Consider the following 27268-nt stretch of genomic DNA (forward strand, 5'->3'; position numbering starts at 1 on the left):
GAAACTCTCTTGCTTTTTCGATGATCCAGCAGATGTTGGCAATTTGGTCTTTGGTTCTTCTGCCTTTTCTAACACCAGCTTGAACATCTGGAAGTTCATGGTTCATGTATTGCTGAAGCCTGGCTTGGAGAATTTTGAGCATTACTTTACTAGTGTGTGAGATGAGTGCAATTGTGTGGTAGTTTGAGCATTCTTTGGCATTGCCTTTCTTTGGGATTGGAATGAAAACTGACCTTTTCCAGTCCTGTGGCCACTGCTGAGTTTTCCACATTTGCTGGCATATTGAGTGCAGCACTTTCACAGCATCATCTTTCAGGATTTGAAATAGCTCAACTGGAATTCCATCACCTCCACTAGCTTTGTTCATAGTGATGCTTTCTAAGGCCCACTTGACTTCATATTCCAGGATGTCTGGCTCTAGGTCAGTGATTTATATATGGAATTTAGAAAGATGGTAACAATAACCCTGTATGCTAGACAGCAAAAGAGACACAGATGTATAGAACAGTCTTTTGGACTCTGTGGGAGAGGGAGAGGGTGGGATGATTAGGGAGAATGGCATTGAAACATGTATAATATATATGAATTGAATCGCCAGTCCAGGGTCGATGCATCATACTGGATGCTTGGGGCTGGTGCACTGGGATGACCCAGAGGGATGGGGAACATGTGTACACCCGTGGCGGATTCATGTTGATGTATGGCAAAACCAATACAATATTGTAAAGTAATTAACCTCCAATTAAAATAAATATATATTAAAAAAATGCAGAGACATTACTTTGCCAACAAAGGTCCGTCTAGTAAAAACTATGGTTTTTCCATTAGCCATGTATGGATGTGAGAGCTGGACCATAAAGAAAACTGAGCACTGAAGAATTGATGCTTCTTAACTGTGTTGTTGGAGAAGACTCGAGAGTCCCTTGGACTGCTAGAAGATTCAATCAGTCAATCCTAAAGGAAATCAGTCCTGAATATTCATTGGAAGGACTGATGCTGAAGCTGAAGCTGCAATACTTTGGCCACCTGATGTGAAGAACTGACTCACTGGAAAAGACCCTGATGCTGGGAAAGATTGAAGGCAGGAAGAGAAGGGAATAACAGGATGAGATGGTTGGATGGCATCACTGATTCAATGGACATGAGTTTGAGCAAGCTCCGGGTGTTGGTAATGGACAGAGAAGCCTGTCATGCTGCAGTCCGTAGGGTTGCAAAGAGTCGGACACGACTGAGTTACTGTACTGAACTGATATATTCTAAAAGCAATAATGTAAGCATGTGATGTGCTCTGAAAAGCTGAAGATTTAGGACTGTGCAGAGACCAGAAGTTTCTAAAATTGAAAGTAGAATGCCAAGGAAAATCAGATGTGGGAGTGATGCGTTAAATGAACACTCACAGTTCCACAGACCCTCCTGATGCTCGGTGCCGTCAGCTTTGTGAGCACGGTGCCGGCCACAAGACCCGCTATGAGGCCAAGTGCAGGGGACAACCGCTTTATAAACGAACGTAGTTTAAGCAAAAAGTCCGGTGGAGTTCAGAAGACATGGCCTACAGTTGACCAATGAGTCCAAGGGACAACCCACTCCAGCTCTGTCAGTTAGCTGTCTGTCTGGGGGCTGCCCACAACTTGGCATCACCTCCTAGCACTTAAGATAAACCGTGCTGCTCCCCACAGGACCTGGGTCTGACCTCCCCTCTTGTCTCGGCTCCAACCCCACCAGCCACATCCAGGGGTTCACACCACCCATCATGTTTCCCTTCCAGTTCATTCGTCCCCATCAGCAGACACACATGCTGGGCCATCACCTTGCTTTAGAATAAAAATAAAAACTTCTTCGTAACCCGATGTCTCCCCCGCTCCCCTCCCCACCATACTCCTCACTCAGCCTTCCCTCCTCCCACTTTCCCTGGCACCTACTCCAGCTAGACTCTCTTTGGCACCGTCTCAGAATACGGTCTGCTCGCCAAAGACCTCACCTGAGCAGAGGCACCACTGAGTTCTCCTCCCATGTGAAGTGACTCTGTTACTGGATCATTCCTGCTTCCATCAGCCCCATACAGGAGAGAAATGAAACTGCCTGAGTTTGGAAGGAGCCCCTGGCATGGCCAAGCCAGCCATTTTGTCTCTCTAGGAATCTTGGCTGCCATCAGGGAACTTCTCAGCTGACGTGGAAGCTTATGAGACATGCAGGGTCTCAGGCCCCACTCTAGGCCTCCTCAATCCAAATCTGCATTTAGTACGACCCACAGGAGTCCAGTACACATTAAAGCTCAAGACACACTGCTGCCCACCCTCTAATTCTGACATTCAGGATTAGGGAATCCATTAACCCCCGGACCTAAGCCGCATTCTCCAATCGCAGCTTTAATGGTAATGAAGGTGAAATTTTGATCGCCCTTCTGCCTTCTCAGTCGGCTCTGAAACTGGGAAGCAGTGATGGCATTCCACTGGTGTCTCAAACTTCTTAGAACCTCCTCCTTGTTGCCCAAACCTGTGGTCACTGCTCAGTTTGTATTTTAACTGGTCAGCTGCACCACAGCTGTCACTTCCTCCATCTTCACACACTTCCTTAACTTGGTTGCCAAATACCATGCCCTCTTCGTGACCACTTCTCCTGGGCTTTGCTGTCGTCCCCTCTCCTGACTGCCCCGGGCCGCAGAGCCCTGATTCTCACCAGCTTCTCGCTCCCCAGATCTCCTCACCTCTTGCCTTTATTGATTTACTTATTTTTGGCCTTGGCAGATCTCAGTTGCAGCTTGTGGGTTCTTTATTGCGGTGCTGGGCTTAGTTGCCTCGTGACATGTAGGATCTTAGCTCCCCAACCAGGAATTGAATCCTTGTCCCTTGCATTGCAAGGCAGTCTTAACCACGGGACTGCCAGGGAAGTCCATCTTGCCTTTACTGTCACCTTCATGTGACAGCTCCTAAATGTGTCTCCAGCCCAACCTGGCCCCCTGAATCCAGCGAGTACATTCAGCTGCCTCAGGGAGCACACTTGCAGGCGGGAGCACTGATGTCTCAGAGTGAACAGGCCACAGCCAAGTCATCCACGCAGTACCGCCCTCCACTGTTCTCCTCTAGCCTCCTTCACCCCAGGGAAATGCAAGCCTGTCCTGTTTGCTCAGGCATGCGTCCTGGGGGTTACCTTCTTTCTTTCTCTACATGCAGTCACTCAGCAAACTCCAAGTTCTAACAGGTAACATGTCCTGAATCTGACCCTTTCTCCCCAGATTTGCTGCTCTCAGTCCAAGCCTCCATCCCCCATCCCCACCCCTCAACACTAGGGTAACAACTTCCCACACGGCCCCTCTTCCTCCACATGCCCTGTCTCTACACACACAGGCTGCTGTCCAGAGTGGCCTTTTTAAGAACATAAATAAAGGACTTCCCTGGTGGTCCAGTGGCTAAGACTCCCTACTCCCAGTGCAGAGGGGCCGGGTTCGATCCTTGGCCTGGGTACTAGATTCCACATGCCATAAAAAAGAACCCGCCCGCATGCTGCAACGAAGATGGAGAATCCCAACCAGAGCAGCCAAATATTTAAAAGATTTAAACAAACAAAACACACAAATAAGATCATGGAATGTATCTTCTCAAAATCCTCCCTTGGTTCCTATTTACTCTAATGAAATTAGTTAACTAAGCCCCTGAAACCACCCAGGCCCAACTACTTCCTGTCTCCACCCGGGCCACCTCCCTATTCTGGAACCTTCTGAGGACACAGCTGCCTCAAGTACTTATTATCCCTGCTTGGAGACCACCTCTGTGCCCAGGGATTTGCGTGGCTCAGGCTTCCCAGATAGCACAGTGGTAACAAACCCACCTGCCAATGTAGGAGACGCAGGTTCCAACCCTGGGTTGGGAAGATCTCCTGGAGGAGGAAATGGCAACCCACTCCAGTATTCTTGCCTGGAGAATCCCACGGACAGAGGAGCCTGGCAGGCTAGAGTCCACAGGTCACAAAGCGTTGGACACGACTGAGTACACGTGCACCTTGCATGGCTCACCCATTCATTTACTGAGTCTACTCTAGTGTCATCTCCCAACAGAGGCCTTCTCTGCCCATACATCTAAAAAGACGCTCTTTCCCTCCCATCCCTTCTAACATTTTATTCAGCTTTACTTTGCCCTGTAACATTTTAAATTTGTGTAATGAATATCTTCCATTACCAGAATGGGAGGGCCACAGGTACCAGGCCTGTTTGGTTCGCTTTTGAGTCATCAGCATCCAGACACACATGGGCACAGGTGGATGTGTGTGAACTGAGTCAATGCTTTTCGCCTGAATGTCGCTTCAACTCCCTGCTTCCACTCCTCCCCACACACCCAGGACAGTGAACAGCTCACAACGGGAACTTGTTAAACTGATACAATGAAAATCCCAACCACTGTACTACTTACAGAATCACTACCATACCACACACTACAGACTCACTGATAGGTTTACAAAGAGAGGCCTCAACAGAAAAAAAGGGACAAATCTTCCATCTAGAATAGCCACTCCCATACTTGGGAGGAGAGTACTTTCAAAAAAACAGCATCACACTAGTTACATAATAACTGTTGTTTGGAATTCTCAGAAAGGAACCTGTAGGTCATGGCATTGTGACGTTTTTCCCAGAAGAGCAGTATCTTTTCCAGTCAAGAAAAATCTCTATGTAAATACCTTTCAAAGGGTGCAAGAATAAAAGCACATCAAGAGCCTTCTGATGCACTGGTTGTACCTTTATTAATATGACCTCGTTCACTAATAGTTCCGTGATGCAAGGTTACCGTACACAGTTAATGTCTGCATTGCACACCTAAGGCTATACAGCAAAAGAACCAGAATTAGTACAAATACAAGAACTATATTTACATTCTGTATACTCAAGCTCCGAACGTCAGATCATATTTACATAATAAAACATGAAAATGAAAATCCGAAATTAATAATGTACATTGTTGCTAATGTGCTCAACTCCTTCCCTGGGGAGAGATCAGTTTGCAAAGTCTTGGTTCAAAAAGGCCACTTATGCTTCACGGGTCTTATGGTTGTGCACGAGGAGGATGACGAGACCCGAAGTCTCGCGGGACAAATGCTTCAGAACCACCAGTTGGGGACGACTCATAGAAGGCTGCTGGGTTCCTCAGATGAACTGATGTCAGGATGTGCAAATGAAAAGGATGAACTCGAAGACGTGAAAACAACACGCGACAGCCAGGGTTTGGCAAGAGACCAACATCAGCTAGGACTTCCTACCTGAGCACAGGCCATTTGGCTGTGACTCTGTAACATGAAATTTGTATCAACTCTGATTCCTTCCTTTAAGCGATCAGAGGCTTTCCTAAAATTTGATGGGGCTCAAATTCAAGTTTCATAAATGGCCTTTTGAACAACAGCAGCAGGGAGTCTCTCAGCCGATCAAGCCGTTTATTTACTAAGGAAACACAAGTCAATCTGTTCCCGCTACACGGTCACGGTCTGGCCACACCTTGGTGAAGCGTCACAGGCCACAGGGGACAGCTGCAGTGCACAGGAGTTAAGAGTCCTATTGAAAATACATTCAGCAAACCTTCTGAGAGCAGCAGCAGGATTAGTCTCTTCTTTTTAAAGAGCAGGTTAACAATCACATTTTAAAAAGGGAACCAAAAGGGAAAAACGAAGGACCCACGTCAAACAAGAAACGGACAAGCCCTGATAGAGAAGCCGAGTAGAACCGGGATGAGGGGTGCCAAGTACCAACAGGTGCTACGAGCGCATCAGCTTGCTTTTCCAGTTCAATGTGCAATTTAATTACAGCTGTGTAAATATACAAATGCCTTATAAAATTAAATATCCCTGTAAATTAGACAACAAGCAGCAGGCAACAAAGTCTTTGCTTTGATATATGTGCCAGGAGAAGTCGTTTTTACTTTAGGTACCAAAAGATCTTGCAGTGATTTAACTGATTCCTTCATCTTAAAAGAGCTGAAAAACCCCATTGAAAGTGAGCAGTTGTATAAGTTCTATACAGCTGAAGGGGAACAAAGAAGTGGTTTCTTGGGAGAAATCATTTCCCTCAACTTTCCTCACATTATAAAAATGGACTGGAATTCAAGTTCCCACCCAGCTGCCAGAGGCAGCCCCTCTCTGCGCTGGTGGCCGTGCGCAGGCTGGCTGACCCCGCAGAGCCCAGCCCAGGAGCTGACCGACCCCTAGGCTGGCGCAGAGACAAGGAGGGTGCGGACGCCGGTCTGGTGGAAGCCATGGGTCCGTCTTTTGCTCCGACAGGAGTAAGGAGGACACGGGGAGGAAGGAGACGGTTACTTTTAAATAGCACTCATTTCTCCTTAATTTGTATGAGTGTTCTTCCTTGCTTTGTTGTTGTTATTCTGCTTGCTTAAAAGAGTGCATTAGGGGGAAAAGAAAACCCAAAAACTACCTTAAAAGGTAGCTTCCTTAAAGATTTGAGTTCTTTCACTTTTCCTCTTCCACAAAAGCCTCGTAATTCCTGCCATAAATTCCCTCTCAGAGCTTGAAAGTGGGGATGGGCCTACCTGGAAAGGGAACATCAACCCCTGCTCCAGCTTTAATCTGAAAACAGGCCCCTAGAGAAGAGGGGCCCCTGCGGGGGCTGTACAGGCGAGCCATGGCCGCGGCCCCCACCGCCTCACCAGGCCTTCTGACCTCAGCCTGTCATAGTATCTGACATCCAAAGCAAAGACTTTCCTGGTCAGTTTTGTTTAAGTGAGAAGCAAAAACAAGTCATGTCAGTCTGTCACTTGATTTCTCTCTCCCTCCACTTCCCCACCTCCTTCAGTCACAGACATGGGTCCTCCTATCAGACTTTAACAGCAGCAGCATCCATGACCTAACTCTAAACGTTAACCTTTGAATCTCATCTTTGTTCCCTGAAATTACTTAATTTCAGCCCAGGAAGCTGTCTCTAAGCACAAACAGACCCTGGGTTTGAGTAGACACTGGAAGGGCATATTGTGCCCATTAGATAAGAAACCTCTAACCACGTTAAAGTCTCAAGTACCACTTAGGAAACAAGTAACATTATGGTTAGTGACCTATGTTTCATTTAAGGAGAGGAAGAAAGTTTAAAAATCTACTACAGTTTTTCTTAATAATTTTTCAGGTAAGGCCATAGCCTTTGATTACTCTTCTTTCTCTTGTTCAGCTCTCCAGTGACTTCCTTTTCCTCCTCTTTGCAAAGCAATTATGAACGAAGCCAGAAGATGAGCCCCGGCAGGAAGGCAAGGCCACAGTCTGGGTGCTGTTGCACCTGCCCAGCACCCGTTCTGAGGAGTGCGTGGGCCCTTCCCCCTTGCTGCCTGAGAGTCAGTGCCCTCGAGACTGGGGACCTTCGGTCTCCACAAAGTGGGAGCGAGCAGACACTTTCCTGATCGCCTGGGGGATGGTGAAAGAAAGGTGTGAGCAAGCGTGGGAAAGGATGGTAGAGGACATCCCCAAGTCAACTGGAAAGGAACCGAAGTACCCGGAGTCTCCTCTCCTGTTCATTCCTGGGACACTCACTGCAGCTGGAAGAGGAGGTGCATCTTCTGCCAAGGCCTCTGGCAGCAGGTGAGCCTGTTGTCACAGCAGGAGGCTGTGGGCAGTGGGCTCCTCTACCCTCTGGCAGGATTTCCACAGAGGAGACAACCAACCACGTCTGGGACCAGGGTTCAGGTGGAACTGCTTCTCTGCCCGCAGGTGTCCTTCTGCTTTCAGTGGTACGAGGCAGTCTGTTATAATCCTGGGGTCCAAAAAGCAAAGCCTGCCACGTTCGCGTATTTATTTGTTCACGGAGGAAGACAAGTATCACTGACGGGATTTCCAACTGGACAAGGATCACTGAAAATGGCCACTGGATTTAGAAGGAGGCTTCTGAGTGTATCTTCTTGTTGTTCAGTCGCTTAGTCATGTCTGACTCTTTGTGACCCCGTGGACTACAGTACGCCAGGCTCCTCTGTTCAAGTGTATTCTTAGAGCTACGTTTCTTTGATCAAAGGGAGCTACAACCATCACAAGGTCACTACCCGGCCTTACCATAATCATGATGATGACAAAGACCATCAGGTTCATCACCAGGAAGGCAGACACTCCCTCCTGGTGGGATATTTGTGCATGACATCATGGCAGGAATTCCAAACTGAGCCACCATCATTACTAACGCCCAGAACAGAACTGGGACTCAGAAGAGGCTCCCTACCAGTGAGACAAACCGCTCAAGGAGCCCTCCTGTGAGGGAACACCGGCATCCTCTGGACTACCACCGCCAAGGCCCCCGGGCCTGTGAGACCCACTGGCAACAGCCCTGGCTCTTCCCTTCTAACACAGTCAACAGCGGCCGCTGTCCAAAACCTGCTGAGAAGTCCCTCTCTTCTCCTCTCTTCCACTATGTTAAAATTACATAGCTATGTTCTAAATAAGCCCCAATTTCAGAGAATACACTTTCCCACCTGTAAGCTCACTACAACCATTTGTTTCCCTGAATGGAAAATGCAGGGATTAGTCATGGCAAGAAGCAACAGAAAGGGGAAGGGTAAGATTTTTCCCCTCGGGTTCTAAAAAGACTAGATGTCTCCTCCTTTAGTCTCTAAGCCACCCAAGAAAAGTTAAAATTATATCCCAAACAGAGAAAAGAAAGTAGTATTATGGTGTCTTGAAAAACAGACAGAGATATCCAAAGACAGCAGCACAGGTGTCAGTGGTCATAATGGGGACCTATCATACAAAAGGAAGCCAAAGTACACCAAAAAATAATTTGGATCTCCTTGGGGTTTTTGTGTGTGTGTTTTTGTTTTTTTTCCCCACTTTTGTTAGACCACATGCTTCTAACAAGATTCTCAGCACAGGAAAAAGAAAAGAGTACAGAGCAATGGGGATGGGGACCAGGAGCACTCGAAAAAGTGCTGGACGAGAGGGACGAGTAGTTAAGCCACAGGATCACACACAAGAGTAACCGTCAAGGATCACAAAGAGAAATGAGGGGAAACACTTTCTTTATCTCTCAGGAGGCGTGTGAGGGTGCTCGGCAGTCGCCTAGTACTTCGCTTGGCTCGGGCATCTGCGGGAGAGTTTTGACCTGCAGACGACAAAGGGATGAGAGGATGAGATAGACACAGGGTTGGAAGCTGGGATTCAGAGGGCCCTGCCCTGTAGGTCTGCTTCTCTGTGCCCCCTCCTTCATGTCCTTCCTCCTCCCATCCTGCACTGCAGGCCCAGTTGTTAGGCCGCTGCACAAACAGGCCAGCCAACGGTCCTCCTCACTCTGGGGATCCTGGGACAGAGGCCCCTCTCAGGGTCTGAGGTTGGATCACACAGCTGAACACTGGGGACCCTTAAGGTTCTCCCAGTCTTTCCTTTACTCAGTCCCACAGCCTCTAGCTGCAGCCCCCTTAAGAAGAACAAGTTGAAGCAAGAGATTAACTGGGTTCAAATGTAACCAGAGTCCCTGAGCCCCTCAGGACACCTGATGACCTACGCCCACACTTACACTCCTGTCCTTCTTCCAACTTAAACGTGTTCTCAACAAGACTTCCTTTCCCGTTTATGTTGACGTCCCTGGAACCAACTGCCAAGGAGAGAAAGGAAACACAAGAAGAGCTTCTTACCGTATTGTGCCAGCAAGGAGCGGGTTAAAGGCGTACAACCAGTCGTTCACGTCTTTGTCGTTGAGAGCCTGCAAAAGGACCCCACGGTGCTTGGTGCACACAGCAAAGGTGTTCGGTGTCTGAAAGAGATGCAGGAGAACAAGAAGGTTCCTATGGATACTGAACAATGGTGGCCACCTGCCACATTCAGAGAGCACACGGCCCTTCACACAGACGGTTCAGAGACACCAAACACAAAACAGAGATTCTGCACCAAATGACAGGGTTCAGAACTCAAAAGGGCAGGCCATGAATGGCAATGAACAGTGGAGAGGGCAGGACTGACCTTCACCATGGCCTGCTGGTCCTCGCTATACTCCACCTGGGCTGTGGACAGGTTAATGATGCCCCGCTCCACAGGGTCTTTGTCGCTGTTATAGATGAAGACGTAAGGGCGACGGACCACAACGAAATGTTTAGCCCAGTTGCTGGACAGGGGCTCCTTGAAATGCAGATATCCTTTCTTGGAGACCACTGAGCTGAAAGGACAGGTCAGCAGAGGTTAGTTCCTCAGAAAAATAAAGTGATCATAAGCTGAAGTCCATCAAAACAGACTGAGGCCATGTCCCTAGGTTGAAGGAAACAGGCAATGATCTATTCGGCAGGCCGTGCCAGGTGAGGGGGACGGAGATACACCTGGAGCAGAACCCAGTCCCCTTCCCATATCCCAGGTTCATCTACATGAGACTTGAGCAGAACAGTTGGAAGTGAATTCCCACTAATCTGTCTTCTAATACCCAGGATCTCTGTTCCATACAGTACTCACCCTGGTCTAATTTCTTCAATATCTGGAACAAGATTGAGAAATTCATTTTTCCCTGCTCGGGCCAAATAGGGTGTTTCCACAGGTGGGACAATCTGAAACTGTTCAAATTCTGGGCAGGGACTAGAGGCCCGGGAATTGGCTTCTGGGGTCCTTGAAAAGAGACAGAGGTTAGGAAGAAAGGGAGTACCAAGAGCTTCCTTGAGGTCAATGCACAAAACAATGCTTCTCCCCAAACACCAGGGACCCTGCCAACATCAGGTCCTCAGAGTCTGGCTAAGAAGACAGAGCTGGCGTCCAAAAGGTAATTAATCCCACGTCCACTGGGTGTCATCCTTCGGCAGTTATTAACACAAAGGAAATTCTCACTGATGACGAGCGAGTCTCTCAGTCTCCCCTCTTGTCCGGAAGGCCTCTGAACAAAAGGCTGAGGAGTATGAACACCACTCCCTGGTGTGCTCCTGTCTAGTCCCCAGGCCACACCTAGGGCAGGGGTTCTCAAGGTGAGGTCCCCCATCAGCAGTATCAACTTCATTTGAAAAAGAGTGTTAGAGATTCAGATTCTCCGGCTCCAGCTCAGACATGTGGAATCAGAAACCCTGGACTGGGCTCAGGCACCTGGGCTCTCACAAGCCTGCCAGGTGGTGCTGATGTCTCTAAAGTCTGAGAACCACTGCCTGAAGGACCAGTGCAGCACGAAACAAATGAGAAGAACTGGGTTCCCATGTGACTGTCTGGAGCAAAGCTGCTGTGAGAGACAATTCCTGCACTCTGCGTTGTTGTCTTTGTAGAGCAGCTTAGTCTAATCAATTGTATCTCACTAACTCCAAAAAGCCCATTTTTCTCACCCTTCACTGCTCCTCGAACTGGGGTGCATCTTATAATTGACGGCATGTCACACTGCAGTGACAGTGCTCTGGCTTTCTTGCACACTATGTGTTAAGTCACTTCAGTCATGTCTGACTCTTTGCGACCCTATGGACCACTGCCTTCCAGGCTCCTCTGTCCAAGGGATTCTCCAGGGAAGAATACTAGAGTGGGTTGCCAAGCCCTCCTGCAAGGGGTCTTCCCAACCCAGGGATTGAACCCATGTCTCTTATGTCTCCTGCATTGGCAGGTGGGTTCTTTAGCACTAGCGCCAACAGGGAAGTTTTTTTAGTGGCACATAAAAACAATGTCTTACAGTTGATGGCAGTGAAATTCAACTAAACCACCCTGTTGTGTTGTTTACTGCAGCCCACTGTATCAGTACTGATACAGGAAGACAGACAGTTGGATGCTAACCAGGTGAGTTCAGACAGGTGAGCATAACAAATGGAGACAGAGCGAAGGAGACTGATGGCAACTGCACAGCAGTGATTATAACGATTAAGTCATGAGACCTAGACTGGGTCTCTACTACTGTTACCTATATATTTGGCTGTGTCATTAAATTATTTTTTCCAAAGTCATTTCAAAATATTTTTCCCTAGATGGGGCTTCCTGTGTCTGATGTGAATGGGGAGACAACCGGGGTTGTGAACTGAAGAGCAAATCAAGCAAAGGGGGATGAAGAAGAGGAGTCAGTGATATGGTGCAGAGATTTAGGAAGGTGTGACATTCAGAGATGGCAGGAGCACCTTCCAAGCCACTGTGACATCCAGAAAAGGCTCCCACATATCTCCCAGAGCTGCCTGGGAGATGGTGCTGCCCTCGGCTGGGAACCACTGAGCAAGCAGAAGGTCAGCATTTCCCTCAGTTCTCACGTTAGCTTCTCGGCGAGGTCTGGGTACTTACTTCTGATCCAGGGAGTTGCTCCTAGCATCCACCAGAGAGGGGCAGGTAGAGGATGGCGTGAGGGTGGAACTGCTCAGACTGGACACAGAGGGGTCCCGGCCGACGGGGGAGAGGTCAGCCAGCTGGAAGAGAGCAGAGCTCGGCAAGTGAGGCCCAGGGCAACACGACGGCCTCCGCAGTGAGGCGCTTTGGCAGCCAGGGGCCTCACTCTCACAAATCTCCTATGTTTAGGGTCTTTCAAGAAAACAATTTCTACAAATATTTTATGGCCTAAGTGTCACAATAGGAATAAAGAAATTTACAAAAGAGGCAAGGCTTGCTTTTTATATTTATAAAATATGTCTATATTTTATACTGCTACAGCCTCCTTCATTAACTAAATGACCCTGTCTATGGCATCCACTCCAGTACTCTTGCCTGGAAAAATCTCATGGGCGGAGGAGCCTGGTGGGCTGCAGTCCATGGGGTCACTAAGAATCAGACACGACTGAGCGATTTCACTTTCACTTTTCACTTTCAGGCACTGGAGAAGGAAATGGCAACGCAACCCACTCCAGTGTTCTTGCCTGGAGAACCCCAAGGACGGACGGAGGAGCCTGGTGGGCTGCTGTTTATGGGGTCGCACAGAATTGGACATTGATGTGACTGATGTGACTTAGCAGTAGCAGTATGCATGCCGAGCACTGAGAACAACAGGTACTATTCTAAGAACATGGCAGAGGCCCTGCCCTCCTGAAACTTACATTCTAAGTAGAGAAGGCAGAGAATCAACCAATCAACAAACACTTTAAGAAGTGTCAGGCAGGGATCGATGCTATAGCAAAACAGAAAGCAGGGTAGCAGGTTAAAAAGTTTCAGAGAGCTGCTGGCTTCACAGAGGATGGTTAAGGGAATTCACTTCAAGAAGGCAATATCTGAGCAGAAAGATGAAAGAGCTAAGGAAGCCAATCATGGGACTATCTGGAAGATTATTCCAGACAAATGAACAGGCTGTGTACACAGACCCAAGGCGGAAAGCTCGGCGTGTCTAGGGAAGACCAGGAAAGGGGATGATGATGGAAGGAGAGTGAAGCAGAAGTTCTCCCAAGTGTTCACCTTACTCTCTATCGAGGGCAACAAAATTTCATGCCACTAAGAAACTCAGAACTTGCTGTGCCCTGCCATATAATTACGTATCACCCTCAACAGAATATTCTTCTCCAAGGGACCCAGGGAAAAAGCCAGATGTTTCCCATCTGATAATTGGTCTAAGAGACAGAAGGATATGTTCATCTTTAGAAGTCCATGTTCCGACTGAAAAATTAAATAAATAAATGCAGGAGGAGGTATGTCAGACATCTTCAGACATAACACCAGGCCCATCTCAAGCCACCTAAAAGCAGCAGAACCTGAGGACAGGAAACACGAGCTGCTCACCTTGCAGTCACTGATGCTGCCATGCACCTGGCTGAATTCTCGGTTGAAAGTGTGGGTGAGAAGTTGCAGGCACTAGGGAAGAGAATGAGAAGAGTAAGTTTTGATGGTTAAACAAAGCCCTGAATTAAAGGAGGGAAGGAAAATAACATGCCTAAGACCCACAGTGGAGCTTAGGTGCTGCTCAAAGAACCTGGGAAATTAGCTAGGTATATAGCAAGGGAAGCCTTGGACCTGCCTAATAAAGATGATAATATGAGTGGATAAAAAGCCATTCTCAAAACTGCAAAAGTGAATTACTGCAAACACCACAGTTTGAAGCATTTAAGAATCCAATAGCATCTCTAATTCTCAACTTGCGTTGGTACTAAAAGGTATGGAGATTTCTAGATGACATACGTTCCTAAATCAACTAGATGACCATTCAATTACTGAAACAATCACAGACTCCCTCTTATTTCTTATTTGGCCATCCCAAACAAGCCCTCTGCCCACTCCCGTGGTATCTAGGCACAAACAATGTGGATTCTACCTTCCAAACATCTCTCTCATGATTCCTCTTCATCCCACATACTCCCACCATAGTTAAAAAACTTGATCATTTCTCATCTGGATTATGGAAATAAAGAATTCTTTCTGCCTCTAGTCTCCTCACCACAAATTTAGCCTCTTTATTACTGCCAGAGAAATCTTTCTAAAACACAAATACCCATTTGAAGCATTTCCAGGTCACTCCCAGAATATTCTGAATGTTTTAGTCCAGCACCAGGCTCTTCGTGATCTGGCCCCTGGTCTGTTTCCCCCGCTCCATCTCCTGTCCCTCTCCTGCACGGATTCCCTCACACTGGTCACGCAGGACATTGCTGGCTCTCGCCTGTGTATCCTTCCAAGGTCAGCTCATGAGTGCCCTCCTGGGCAGGCCTCTCCTCTGCCTCCCACAGCATTTCAGATCACATCTCTATTAAAAGCTGGTCACCCACTCGCCTGTAAACTTATTAAGGGTAGAAATTAAGTCTTCTTTACTCCTATATTCACAGTGTCGGCACAGGCCTTGAATCAGCGGCCCTCAAAGAAAGATGAAAATGCAAAAGAGAAAACAGAAAGACCAGCTCACAGAGCCTCAGGGGGAAGTGCTCAGCAGAGACAGGGAGTCCCACCTTTGTAGCCAGCTCTTTCTCTCGATCCACCAGGCTTTCAATGTCTGCTGAGTCATAGCCACTACTCTCGCTGGGTGTGATGGCACTTTCAAAGGTGGTGGTTGAGATCTGAGAGGAGATGCTGGTGGAGGTGCTGAGGGTCCCGCTGCTGAGGCTGGGGGACAACGAGTCACTCAGGGATTTGGGGATGCTGTCACCCAGTCTGTCACGGAGCAGCAGAAAGTGGCGGGTTTTCTCCACCTAAGAAGAACAACAGTACAACCTCAGCAAATGCAAGCTCATCAAGGTCTTAATAAGCAAAGTATTATATCATGCCTCCACTGTGAAGGAGAACTGCCAAGCCCTGGTCATAGGCAGCAGCTGAGCATAAGATGATAATTGGGGCATCTTGCCCAAGAGTTTGCCTGCGCCTGCCTCCCCTCCAGTACCTCGTGCAGGAGCTCCAGCTTCTCCAACTCCCACTGGTGCTCTAGGATGAGGCTGTCTCCCCGGGGCCGCCAGCCAGCCAAGTTCTCCTCCCCCCGCACATACGCCACTGAGGTATCCAAGATTTTCCTTCTTCTCCGCTGCATGCCTGAGATAAGAGGAAACCACTTTTTTTTTCCCCACAGTAAAACTCAAGTCTAATTTTAGCTCAAAAGGAATGAATACTTCATACATATGGCACACTAGGACAGTTGTGTCTCAAGATACATGGGGTATTAATAAAAAAAATGTTATCCTTTTTGCTCCAAAGCAACTGTCTGAACTTCTTTTAAAACTGGGTTTTATATTCTTAGATAATTATGAAGCTGGTAATGCAACTTGAGAAAATGCTAGATATTATGTTAAGTGGAAACACAGAGATTAAATAGTCTGCACACTATTGGTTCAAATATATAAAAATACACTCAGAGCAAAGAAGTGGGAAAGGACTATATGCACCTCCCTCATGTTTCATGGCTCAGTCAAGATGGTACATGACCAACTGGTTCTGCCTCCATTATTTCCCATTAATTTTTTAAAATGTTGTACTGGTTTCAGAAGTTCGTTACATTGTACAGGAGACAGGGATCAAGACTATCCCCAAGAAAAAGAAATGCAAAAAAGCAAAACAGCTGTCTGAGGAGGCCTTACAAATAGCTGTGAAAAGAAGAAAAGTGAAAAGCAAAGCAGAAAAGGAAAGATATTCTCATTTGAATGCAAAGTTCCAAAGAATAGCAAGGAGAGATAAGAAAGCCTTCCTCAGAGATCAATGCAAAGAAATAGAGGAAAACAATACAATGGGAAAGACTAGAGATCTCTTCCAGAGAAGGCAATGGCACCCCACTCCAGTACTCTTGCCTGGAAAATCTCATGGACGGAGGAGCCTGGTAGGCTACAGTGCATGGGGTCGCAAAGATTCGGACAGGACTGAGCGACTTCACTTTCACTTTTCACTTTCATGCACTGGAGAAAGAAATGTCAACCCATTCCAGAGTTCTTGCCTGGAGAATCCCAGGGACAGGGGAGCCTGGTGGGCTGCCATTTATGGGGTCGCACAGAGTCGGACACGACCGAAGCGACTTAGCAGCAGCAGCAGAGATCTCTTCAAGAAAATTAGAGATACCAAGGGAACATTTCATGCAAAGATGGGCTCAATAAAAGACAGAAATGGTAGGGACCTAACAGAAGCAGAAGATATTAAGAAGAGGTGGCAAGAATACCCAGAAGAACTGTACAAATAAGATCTTCACGACCCAGTTAATCACTATGGTGTGATCACTCACCTAGAGCCAGATATCCTGGAATGTGAAGTCAAGCGGGCCCTAGGAAGCATCACTACGAACAAAGCTAGTGGAGGTAATGGAATCCCAGCTGAGCTATTTCAAATCCTGAAAGATGATGCTGCGAAAGTCCTGCACTCAATATGCCAGCAAATTTAGAAAACTCAGCAGTGGCCACAGGACTGGAAAAGGTCAGTTTTCATTCCAATCCCAAAGAAAGGCAATGCCAAAGAATGTTCAAACTATCGCACAATTGCACTCATCTCACACGCTAGTAAAGTAATACTCAAAATTCTCCAAGCCAGGCTTCAGCAATACATGAACCATGAACTTCCAGATGTTCAAGCTGGTTTTTGAAAGGCAGAGGAACCAGAGATGAAATTGCCAACATCTGCTGGATCATCGAAAAAGCAAGAGAGTTTCAGAAAAACATCTATTTCTGCTTCATTGAATATGCCAAAGCCTTTGACTGTGTGGATCACAATAAACTGGAAAATTCTGAAAGAGATGGGAATACCACACCACCTGACCTGCCTCTTGAGAAATCTGTATGCAGGTCAGGAAGCAACAGTTAGAACTGGACATGGAACAACAGACTGGTTCCAAATAGGAAAAGAAGTACATCAAGGTTGTATACTGTCACCCTGCTTATTCAACTTACATGCAGAGTACATCATGAGAAACGGTGGGCTGGAGGAAGCACAAGCTGGAATCAAGATTGCCGGGAGAAATATCAGTAACCTCAGATATGCAGATGACACCACCCTTATGGCAGAAAGTGAAGAGGAACTAAAAAGCCTCTTGATGAAAGTGAAAGAGGAGAGTGAAAAAGCTGGCTGAAAGCTCAACATTTTTCAGAAAACTAAGATGATGGCATCTGGTCCCATCACTTCATGGGAAATAGATGGGGAAACAGTGTCAGACTTTCTTTTTCTGGGCTCCAAAATCACTGTGGATGGTGACTGCAGCCATGAAATTAAAAGACACTTGCTCCTTGGAAGGAAAGTTATGACCAGCCTAGACAGCATATTAAAAAGCAGAGACATTATATTACTTTGCCAACAGAGGTCCGTCTAGTCAAGGCTATGGTTTTTCCAGTAGTCATGTATGGATGTGAGAGCTGGACTATAAAGAAAGCTGAGCACCAAAGAATTGACGCTTTTGAACTGTGGTGTTGGAGAAGACTCTTGAGAGTCCCTTGGACTGCAAGGAGATCCAACCAGTCCATCCTAAAGGAGATCAGTCCTGGGTGTTCATTGGAGGGACTGATGTTGAAGCTGAAACTCCAATACTTCGGCCACCTCATGTGGAGAGCTGACCCATTTGAAAAGGCCCTGATGCTGGGAGAGATTGAGGGCAGGAGGAGAAGGGGACGACAGAGGATGAGATGGTTGGATGGCATCACTGACTCGATGGACGTGAGTCTGAGTGAACTCCGGGAGTTGGTGATGGACAGGGAGGCCTGGTGTGCTGCAGTTCATGGGGTCGCAAAGAGTTGGACACGACTAAGTGACTGAACTGAACTGTACTGGTTTCAAATTTAAAAGACATGAAAGTGAAGTGAAAGTGAAAGGCTCTCGGTCTTGTCCAACTCTTTGCGACCCTGTGGACAGTTTAGTCCATGGGATTCTCCAGGCAAGAATACCGGAGTGGGTAGCCTTCTCCTTCTCCAGGGGATCTTCTTGACCCAGGGATCAAACCCAGGTCTCCCACACTGCAGGTGGATTCTTTACCAGCTGAGCCACAAGAGAAGCCCAAGAATACTGGAGTGGGTAGCCTATCCGTTCTCCAGTGGATCTTCCCTACCCAGGAATCAAACTGGGGTCTCCCGTGTTGCAGTCGGATTTTTTACCAACTGAGCTCTCAGGGAAGCCCTTAAAAGACATGAACTTACGTTAATTTAAAAATTTCTGAAGGAATTCTCTAGACACTGTAATTAGCTGCTATGGGACTTAGATTCATACTCAGAATCTTCCTTTTATCTCCACTCTTACATGTGGGCCTCAGTCTCTTTTCCACATATTTTCTCCAAAATGATTCAAACTTACACTAAATGTTTTGAAAAACCCATAATTTTGTCCATGTTCCAGTTTCACAAACATGGAAATGCAGAGGGCTGTTTAAGGCCACCAAAATGGAGGAATAACAGCATTGCACAGATACATAAAAAGGGACACAGAACAAGCTCAGCTTAATATTAATAACGTGTCTTTCCATAGCATAGGAGATTCAAATTCTAGTTTGACGGTACCTGTAAAGTCACACTGTCAAGTTATCGTTGGGGCTAAGGTAGGAAGGGAAATGGCTCTGAAGTTTTCCAAACCAAATTCACTGAAATACATTTGATTTTTTTTGCGAGGGAGTGGGGAGGGGGGTTATGACTCAGGCTTGTAGGATCTTAGTTCCTTGACCAGGGACTGAACCTGGGGCCATGACAGTGAATGCACTGAGTCCTAACCACTGGATCGCCAGGGAATTCTCATAATATGCTTGAATTTGTTATACTGATAATATTCCACAGCCTAATAACAATCTGTTCTATACAGTTTTTATAACTGTATAGCACGTCATAAAGCAAACAGTGTTGTAACTCCGAAAATGGTAACTCCTACCACCACCACCAAAGTGGCTTGTAAAATATAACTGGTGTCTCAAGAATGTATATCCATCCTGCATGGGTGGGATAAACTTTTGATATAGTGTACTGCAGTCAAATGCAAAGGTAACTCTCCCTTCCCTGATCCACAGAGCTTACCTGGACTTCCTGTGTCTGCCATTTTGCATAAACTGAGTTCATAAATTCCAGTGACTCGATTGCTATGTAAATTAAAACAAATAAACAATTGCTTAATTTCAAACAGCACAAAAACAGCAAGAATCTCAATTCTCTCTGCTTAAAGCATTGTCTCCTGTGCTGGAATTGCAACCCACCCTCAGATGTCTGTAAAATTACAGACATCGCTCATCAGTCACTGTTCTCCTATTCTGAACTCAGGACACAACTGAATAATAAACTGGAAAATGTATAATTCAAATGTGAAAATTGAATTTTGCCTTTTCGTACAAGAAAGAAGAGATGAAGGGGTAAAGGTCTGAGTAGAATGAAAATGATAAACACCAGCTTCTAGGGGGTGTGGTTAGGAAGGGGACTGAATCTTCTACTGCATTAGTAACCATTTTTAAGCTCAGTGGTGATGCACAGGTAGTCACTGTATTATTCTCGATGTACATTTATGTATCTAAAACACAAATAAATCTTAAGGATAAGAACGTCCCAACAGTAAGCTGTTAGAAATAATAATAATGACATTTAAAAGAACACTCAGTCCCTGCAAAACTGTTGGAGAAGTGTTCACAATGGAACATGCCTCCCTTCCTTTACTACTCATCCATCTGTTAATATTTTACTAAATGCCAACATTTACCTCACTGCACTCCAGGTGTCAGCTACCAAATGGTTGATAGGCTGAGAACCCTGAAAACAGCAGTTAGGAGACTGCTCATTCTGTACGGGGCCCACCAACCCGAGGCGACACTTGTCTCCAAAACTTACGAGTCTGGTGACTTCGAATAGCCGCTGCCAAAGAGGCTGCGCAGCGAGCGTGGCGGTGAGATCTTGGCGTCCCGGGAGTAGAAGACCATGCACACGTCCTTGGTGATGACGGCCGGCTGGATGCAGTGATCCAGCTGAAAGCAGACAGAACACCTGTGACCATAGTCTGGGCACTATGGCATTGGAAAGCTGGTCCCAGACATAGTGGGTGGAGGACTTCAGCTCTATCAGCAATTTATTTCAACAGCAAATCAGAAAACAATACGTGTAAGGTCAGGCAGTATTCCTTGTGGGTGCATTTACTTTTCTCAAAATTTTTCAAAGTTTTTTTCTGTAGGCAATGGCTGATACTTATTATTTGTCATATGCCCAGCACTGTTTGCCTTAAATCCCTTTCTGTGACCTCTCAACAACCTTCTTAGGTAAATGCTATTAATACTATCATTACCCCTGTTCAAGAGATAAGGAAATTGAAGCACAAAGGAGAAATCACTCTCCCAAGGACAGGAGGGCAATTAAGTGACAGCACAGGGAACCTAAACTCAGACAGGCTAGTTCTAGCATCTGCGATGTTAGCCACTACTAGCCTCCATCCACAACTTCCAAAACAAGAGGCCGTTTTCTTAAAATCACGCTTTCTCTGATGGATAGGGACTAGGCTACTAAAACTGAGAATGAAATAGAAGTTATATGACTTTTTGGTTAACTAGAGGCTGGGAACAGAACCTGATATAACCAGAGTAGTTAGCAAAGTATAATAATAATAAGTAACTTAAGGATGAGCTGGGAGGATGAGCTGGGAGAAAGGAAGACACAGTCAGTCACATGGTTCCTCCCCATTTCCTTGTTGTAACCTGCCCACTGTGCAGGGCTGGCAGGTCACAGCAACTCAAGTTGTGGGTCCTCTCACCTCCAGGTAGGCCGACAGGGTCATGTAGATCTTTTCTCCGTAGGGTGTCACTCGGTTCAGAAGGAGGGAGTTATGGAGGGAACTATCCCAGACGGCCTCGAAACGATAGAAGGTCCTGCAGTCGAAAAGGCAAGAGGGGTCACCTAAAGCTGCAGGCACCTAAGTGCAGGTACTGCCACAGTTGGAAACGCTGTAGAGCCCTGAAGTCATCTTAGCCCAGGTAGTGCCACAATCAGAAATGCACAATCAGAAATGCACAATCAGAACCCACAGTGACCCACAGTTCCAACTTCCCGAACTCTGACAACAGAGTGGAACCTTCATCTCCTGGGAGAAAAATGTCAGCCTCCAGCCTCTTGCCCCCACCCGTTGTCAAGGAACACTTAGCTATGTTCTTTTTTTTGACAAGCCTGTTTTCTCCCTGCCTATAAACATCAACAGAGTGAGATCAATCAAAAGAATTAAGATGAAAAGCAGAAATGAGTATGGACAGAAACTAAAATAAGAAAGACTAAGTGAGCTCCTCCATGAGTCAGTGACCAGGGCAGGAAATAGAGGTTCAATCATTTGAAGCAGCCTTCTTCATGTCTCAATTCCATCCTGCTGAACCTCAGAAACAGCACACACACATCTAGGAGGACTGATGGGAGAGACAGCATAGAGAACCTTGTTTTAAATAAAATATGAGGTTATTCTTAGCTGACATTTCAGTAAAAGAAAGTAATTTTTAGTACCAGAGCTAGCCAACTACTATTTATCAGTTTTCCAAAAATCCACGTAAGAATCTAACATTCAAATAACAACTAGAAGTTTGATTATTTAATAAACACCCATAAACTGATTTTGTAAACTGTCCTAATACCTTTCTTTTTTCCTCCCAGTAAAAACACCATAGCCCCTACTTGACATTAACCTTCCGGTTCAGCAGGTCTCACCTGAAACACCATCCTGAGTTCAACAGCAGAGTCAGAGATCAACTCCCAACTCAACCCCCGAGAGAACTGCCAGGGAAAACACCTTGTCCACCCCTGCAGAGTGGGCTGTCCAGCACCACACTCTCTGGACGTGTAACACACCTCACCTGATACAACTGGAGTTTTGCACACTTTATTCCCTGCCCAGTACATTCCACCTTGCCCCTTACCAAATGGTAATCTCACTGCAGCTGTCTTTTCCAGATGTTGGCAAATAGTTGGCATATCTTCTCTCTAAACACACCTCTGTGATTCTTTCTCCAGAAATAATCAGAGAAAACAATACTTCTAAATGAACTCCGTAACCACACCTCATCCTGAGTGCTAGTGTTTGAAGCCTGATGATTTCATCTTTTTTTTTTTTTTATGATTTCATCTTGTAGCTGCTTCTAGAAGTACAGTTGTAAGTCATCTTGCAGTATAGTTGACCTTTGTGCAACAGGGGATAGGGGGCTGACTCTCCATGCTCTTAAAAATCTGTGTATAGGACCTCCCTGGTGGTCCGGTAGTTGAGAATCTGCCTGTCAACACAGGAGACATGGGTTCCAGCCCTGGTTTGGGAAGATCCCACATGCTGCAGGGCACCACAACTACTGAGTCCGAGTGCCTACAGTCCGTGCTCCACAAGAGAAGCCACTGCAGTGAGCAGCGCGAACTGCAACAAAGACTAGCCCCTGTTCGCCCAAACTAGACAAAGTCTGCATAGCAAAGACGACCCAGAACAGCCAAAAAAGAGAAAAAATCTACGTATAACTTATAGTAAGCCCTCGTTATCCAAGGTTCTGCCTCCGCAGGTTCAGCCAACCACGGATCACGGAGTGCTGTGGTACCTACTACTGAAAAAAATCAACACATAACTGGACCCACACAGTTCAAGCCCGTGTTGTTCAAAGGTCATCAGCTGTACATGATACTCTTACAAAGATCTAGCTCTTAAGGTAGAGCATAAGGGTCAAGAAAATTCTCTACACAGATACCAAAGGAACAGAGAGACAGCAAGACCAAGATGGACGAAGCAACCAAGGGACCCAAACAGCAACCACGGAGGACAACACAAGCCCCTCCCCTGCCCCTGGGCTCACCAGAGAGCCCTTTATGACCCACAGAGCCCTGTTTTGATTGAATCTAAATTTTAGCTTGGTTTAAGACAAATTCTGACGTTGGGTGGTGGAATCCATTACTTCAGCAGAAGCCACCTGAGGGCTCTGTCCTTGAGACGGCTCTTTTATTGTGTCCCAGAGTCTGCCGAGGGACCTGGAATGGGGCCTACCTGTGGCCCTGCAGTCTGGGCCCGCCTGTGCTGAGGTCAAGTAAAGCCCCTTTGTAGGGTGACGGTGTGTGTTACCCTGGAGACACCAGACAGTGATTCCTAGCTCTGCTGCCTGGACCTGTGACTCATTAAAAATTGAACCAGAACTTGAGCTTCCTGGGGCCAGGATTTACAGTTCATGATTCCCTCTCAAATGAGGCAAGTGTTCTGAATGTGTGTGAGAAAGCCTCTTCACATTCCTGTTGTCTGGTTTTCATTTAACCTAAAGAAGAAATTTCTCTGATAGAAACTTGGCTAACATAGAAAAATTCTTACATCACTAAAATCTCCCTGTATTGGGATGGGGAGAAAAAGGTGGTTTTTATTTTTTTTTTTGGTTTGATTTGTTTGGTGCTTGGGAGTTACGGCTGCACATTTTTTTCCAAAACACTCACCAAGGGTGGCAGTTCTTGAGAAGAGGTCATACAAACTACAACCAGGACACATGAGTAATGCCAATGGACTCAAGCGAGCAAGAGAACTGGCGGTTAGAAACAGGGCTGAGTCCTAAAGCACGCTGTCCTGTATGGCTTTAAGGTGGTCAGGAAATAACCCCAGGTTGATTTCTCAAGATATTCTAGACAAAAGCAGCGTGTGTTTATGTGCTGTGTGGGTGTTTGTGTACATGCATCTTAAAAACCATTTAGGCTATACTGTTATGTGTCACTTCCTTCAGTTTTCTTTCTTCAACCAGATGGAAAGAGAGATGGGAGGCAATTTCCTTCACTACCAAACTAGGAATTTTTTTCTATTCCAAAAGCAGAAAATAAACGAGACAAGTAGTCCTGACAGGACAAAGAGAAATGTTTAAAAATAAAAAATATTTCTCACGGACTCAGCTACCGAAATAACTAAACTGGTCTCTGATACTACACAGGACAAAACAAAGAAAAAGGTTAACAATCACAAAAGCCTGAGATTCCATATGAAATGAAGGCAGTAACATTCTACTTTGCAATGTGGAAGGGAAAACTTGACACGGCATAAGAATAAAATGAGCAGGTTTACTAAATGGAATGAGAAAATAATTATGAACTCTACAGATTACTCAAGAACCTACAAGCGAAACTATACATGCATTAGAAAAGCCTAGGGCGCAACGGTGCAGAGTGAGGTCTCGCTCTATTCCTAGGTGGGTGCAGGTTTACATAGGGGAAAACTACTAAATTACAACAGCAGTCAAAGCAACAGAAGACATAAAGCATTCTGATAAAACAGAATCTTTATGTGCAAAAAAGCAAACAGAAAATACCTAGGAATATCCTTATCAAGAAAGAGCCTGCAAAAACATAGAAAAAACTTTCGTTAGTACAGCAAAAGTCAAAAAAATTAAAAAAGGAAAAAAGAGAGGGGAAGAGAGAAAGGAGAAGAGAAAAAAAAACAGATATAAAACACAAATTTGCTGACAAGCAAAGTGAATTCAAGTGGACAAATAACAGCGAATTTCATGGGACACAGTTTGATAAATGGCTTACAATGAGAAGAGTCATTGTGTTAAGGAAATGCTGGACGTAGAAGGGAGACAGTTTTGATTAACATCCCTTTAGGAGGTGACTTACTATTGGAAATGGTAGGAAGTTGCTGTGGAGTTATGAGAAAACCAAACCAATTAGGTAAGAGAAATGTAGGACCGGGAAGAAAAGGAGCAATGGCTCTTATCAGCTGCACTCTGCTATCAATGTATCACAAGTACCTTCTAATCACGTATACTTAATACACCCAACTGGAGCTCTGTAAGTTCAACTTTAAACACTAAACCTTTAGGGAGAAAGAACAAAAGCTCTCTTAACCAAACTCCATTTAGCCACTTACCACATGAACTTATGCTCTTCACAACCCTAGAATGTAAAGACTGACATCCATTTCTCATTGAGCGTTATTCTAAAATAAAGAGGTAGCTCATAGGCCCAGTGGAGAAGGAAATGGCAACCCACTCCAGTATTCTTGCCTAGAGAAATCCCAAGGACAGAGGAGCCTGGAAGACTACAGTCCATGGGGTCACCAAGAGTTGGACATGACTGAAGCGACTTAGTATGCATGCATAGGCCCAGACAATTTGCTCCAAAGAGCTGAGTTTTGTGCTTTTCAAGTATCAGTAGTATTTGGTCCCAAACCTGTCTATGCAGTTGTTTGTTATTACAATGATCTAATTTAATTAAATATTAGATAAACCACTGAAACATGAGAGCAATAAGAATTTTTGTTTAGTGTGAAACAAAACTAAGTGTGAAAACTAAACTAAATGTCTTTAAAAGACTTGATAACGGTGAGTTGTTTAAAACAACAGCTGTTCAATTAAGTTTGGGTGAGATGAATGTAAAAGAAAGAGGGAAATAAAATTTTAGTGATACATGATAAAAAGCTTAAAGGATTTTGCACTGTGATTTTCTTCATAAGTTTCCAGTTCCACCAAACTGAAAATTATAGATGATAAATTATGGGTGTGGCTTTGTCAGAAAGACAGTCAGAAGTCTAATAAATGAGCCTACAATTAAAGAAAAGGCCTTGGCCCTAGAGCAAGAGCTTGACAAATTTATGTACATTTAAATACTTTAAAACAAGTGTTTATAATCTGTATCTTTTTATTATTCTTGACTTTAGCAACTTTTTTGATTAATTAACTCTAAGCTTCTATTGGGAAAGATAAAGTTGGTTCTTTTTTTTTTTTTTTATTTTTAATACAAAGCAAGAGATTTTATTGGGAAGGGGCACCAGGGTGGGCAGCAACAGGGTAAGGAAACCCAGGAGGACTGCTCTGCCACATGGCTTGCAGTCTCGGGTTTTAGGGTGATGGGGTTAGTTTCCAGGTTGTCCCTGGCCAGTCATTCTGACTCTAGGTCCCTGTTGGTGGTGGTGATGCCAAGCAGGGCCCTGTGGGGCTCTTGGAATGAAGGCCTTTTCGTCCCCCATTCCTTGTAGGCTAGATTCCAGCCTCCACGACTTTTTCTGAGTTCCAAAGGGCAGAACAGTTGCTGAACAAAGGAGAAGCCAAGGTAAGTTGCTTTTAACAAAGTCAAATTTATCTTCTACACATCTAACCCACTGCCAGGCATGAGTCAAAGGACTGGTTAAGGTTACTCTAATGGAGGCAAGTTCAGCACAACCAGCACATCAACGAAACACCATGTTTCACCATCTTTCACCGAGTACCACAGGGAGGGTTAAGATATGTTCCTCACAGTTGCAAGGAGAACATGATGAATGCCAGCTGAACACTTTCTGTAAACGTCTGGCAGCAGAGAGAACAGTGTGTGGGATTAATGCTAACTTCACAGAAATGGTGTTGTTCAAGATTCTGCCCAGGGAAGAGGCCAAGGGAGATGAGAGCAGCCTGCTTTATTTCTGCCACCCCACCCCCTGCCCCATATGTACACCCCTCTCAGTCACCTTCCCTTTCTGCCCACAGTCCCTGCCAGTTTCTCCAACAGGCAAAAAAGCAAACACACATCTGCTTCCTTTTCCTCATTCCCATGAAAATCAGAAACACAAGGGAGCAATGGAAAGAAATTAACCCTGGCCCAAACTTTTAACTCTGCTTCTGGTTTTTGTCTTATTTTTCCTCTCCCGCTTGCCAACAGACAGAAGCAACTTTTCAGGAGCAGACAGACCACAGAGAAATCCCGTAATTTGAAGGTTGTGTTCCGAACCACATTAGAACACATAGCCACTCCTGTTCCCCAGACCTCACTTCATAAAGACACAGAGCCTCTGTGCACAATGAGGGGACTCCTTCCCCAGGGAGGGAAATGCACCCCAGCAGATTTATTTATAGTTCAATACAGAAAAGCAGAATAGCTATGTACTTTATACACTCTGTCATTATTTGATTAAAAATGGAATTCTGAAGGTAACTAGCTTAAAATTAAAATTCATTATCTATAGCAGCCAATCTTGGTCAGAAGAGTTTATTATAATTTATTGCCTTTAATGCATAAGTGAAATAGCAAAACTCCTTGAGCCAATACTGGCAGCAGCAAAGATGAACACAAGAGAGTTCACTACACCTTGGAGAGCAGGTTTCCATGAAACCCAAGGCCAAGAG

At 45.6% G+C, this 27268-nt stretch overlaps 1 protein-coding gene across 8 annotated transcripts in view; it reads right to left on the bottom strand.

Moving 5' to 3' along the window:
• Window positions 1-4712: 4712 nt before the first annotated feature.
• KIF1B (kinesin family member 1B) overlaps window positions 4713-27268 on the bottom strand; it is a 151067-nt gene continuing 128511 nt past the window's right edge. For all 8 annotated transcript variants that reach the window (XM_061382765.1, XM_061382761.1, XM_061382758.1 and 5 more), the window contains 11 exons: window positions 20944-21058; window positions 20034-20167; window positions 19236-19297; window positions 15164-15309; window positions 14736-14975; window positions 13582-13653; window positions 12166-12287; window positions 10393-10542; window positions 9913-10105; window positions 9588-9706; window positions 4713-9058 (listed from right to left, as the gene is read on the bottom strand). In XM_061382765.1, the coding sequence (XP_061238749.1) occupies window positions 9016-9058; window positions 9588-9706; window positions 9913-10105; window positions 10393-10542; window positions 12166-12287; window positions 13582-13653; window positions 14736-14975; window positions 15164-15309; window positions 19236-19297; window positions 20034-20167; window positions 20944-21058 (1396 nt within the window). In that variant the 3' untranslated portion in view covers window positions 4713-9015. The remainder of the gene's footprint in view (window positions 9059-9587; window positions 9707-9912; window positions 10106-10392; window positions 10543-12165; window positions 12288-13581; window positions 13654-14735; window positions 14976-15163; window positions 15310-19235; window positions 19298-20033; window positions 20168-20943; window positions 21059-27268) is intronic.

This window comes from Bos javanicus, chromosome 16 (assembly GCF_032452875.1).
Source record: "Bos javanicus breed banteng chromosome 16, ARS-OSU_banteng_1.0, whole genome shotgun sequence".
Lineage (NCBI taxonomy): Eukaryota > Metazoa > Chordata > Mammalia > Artiodactyla > Bovidae > Bos > Bos javanicus.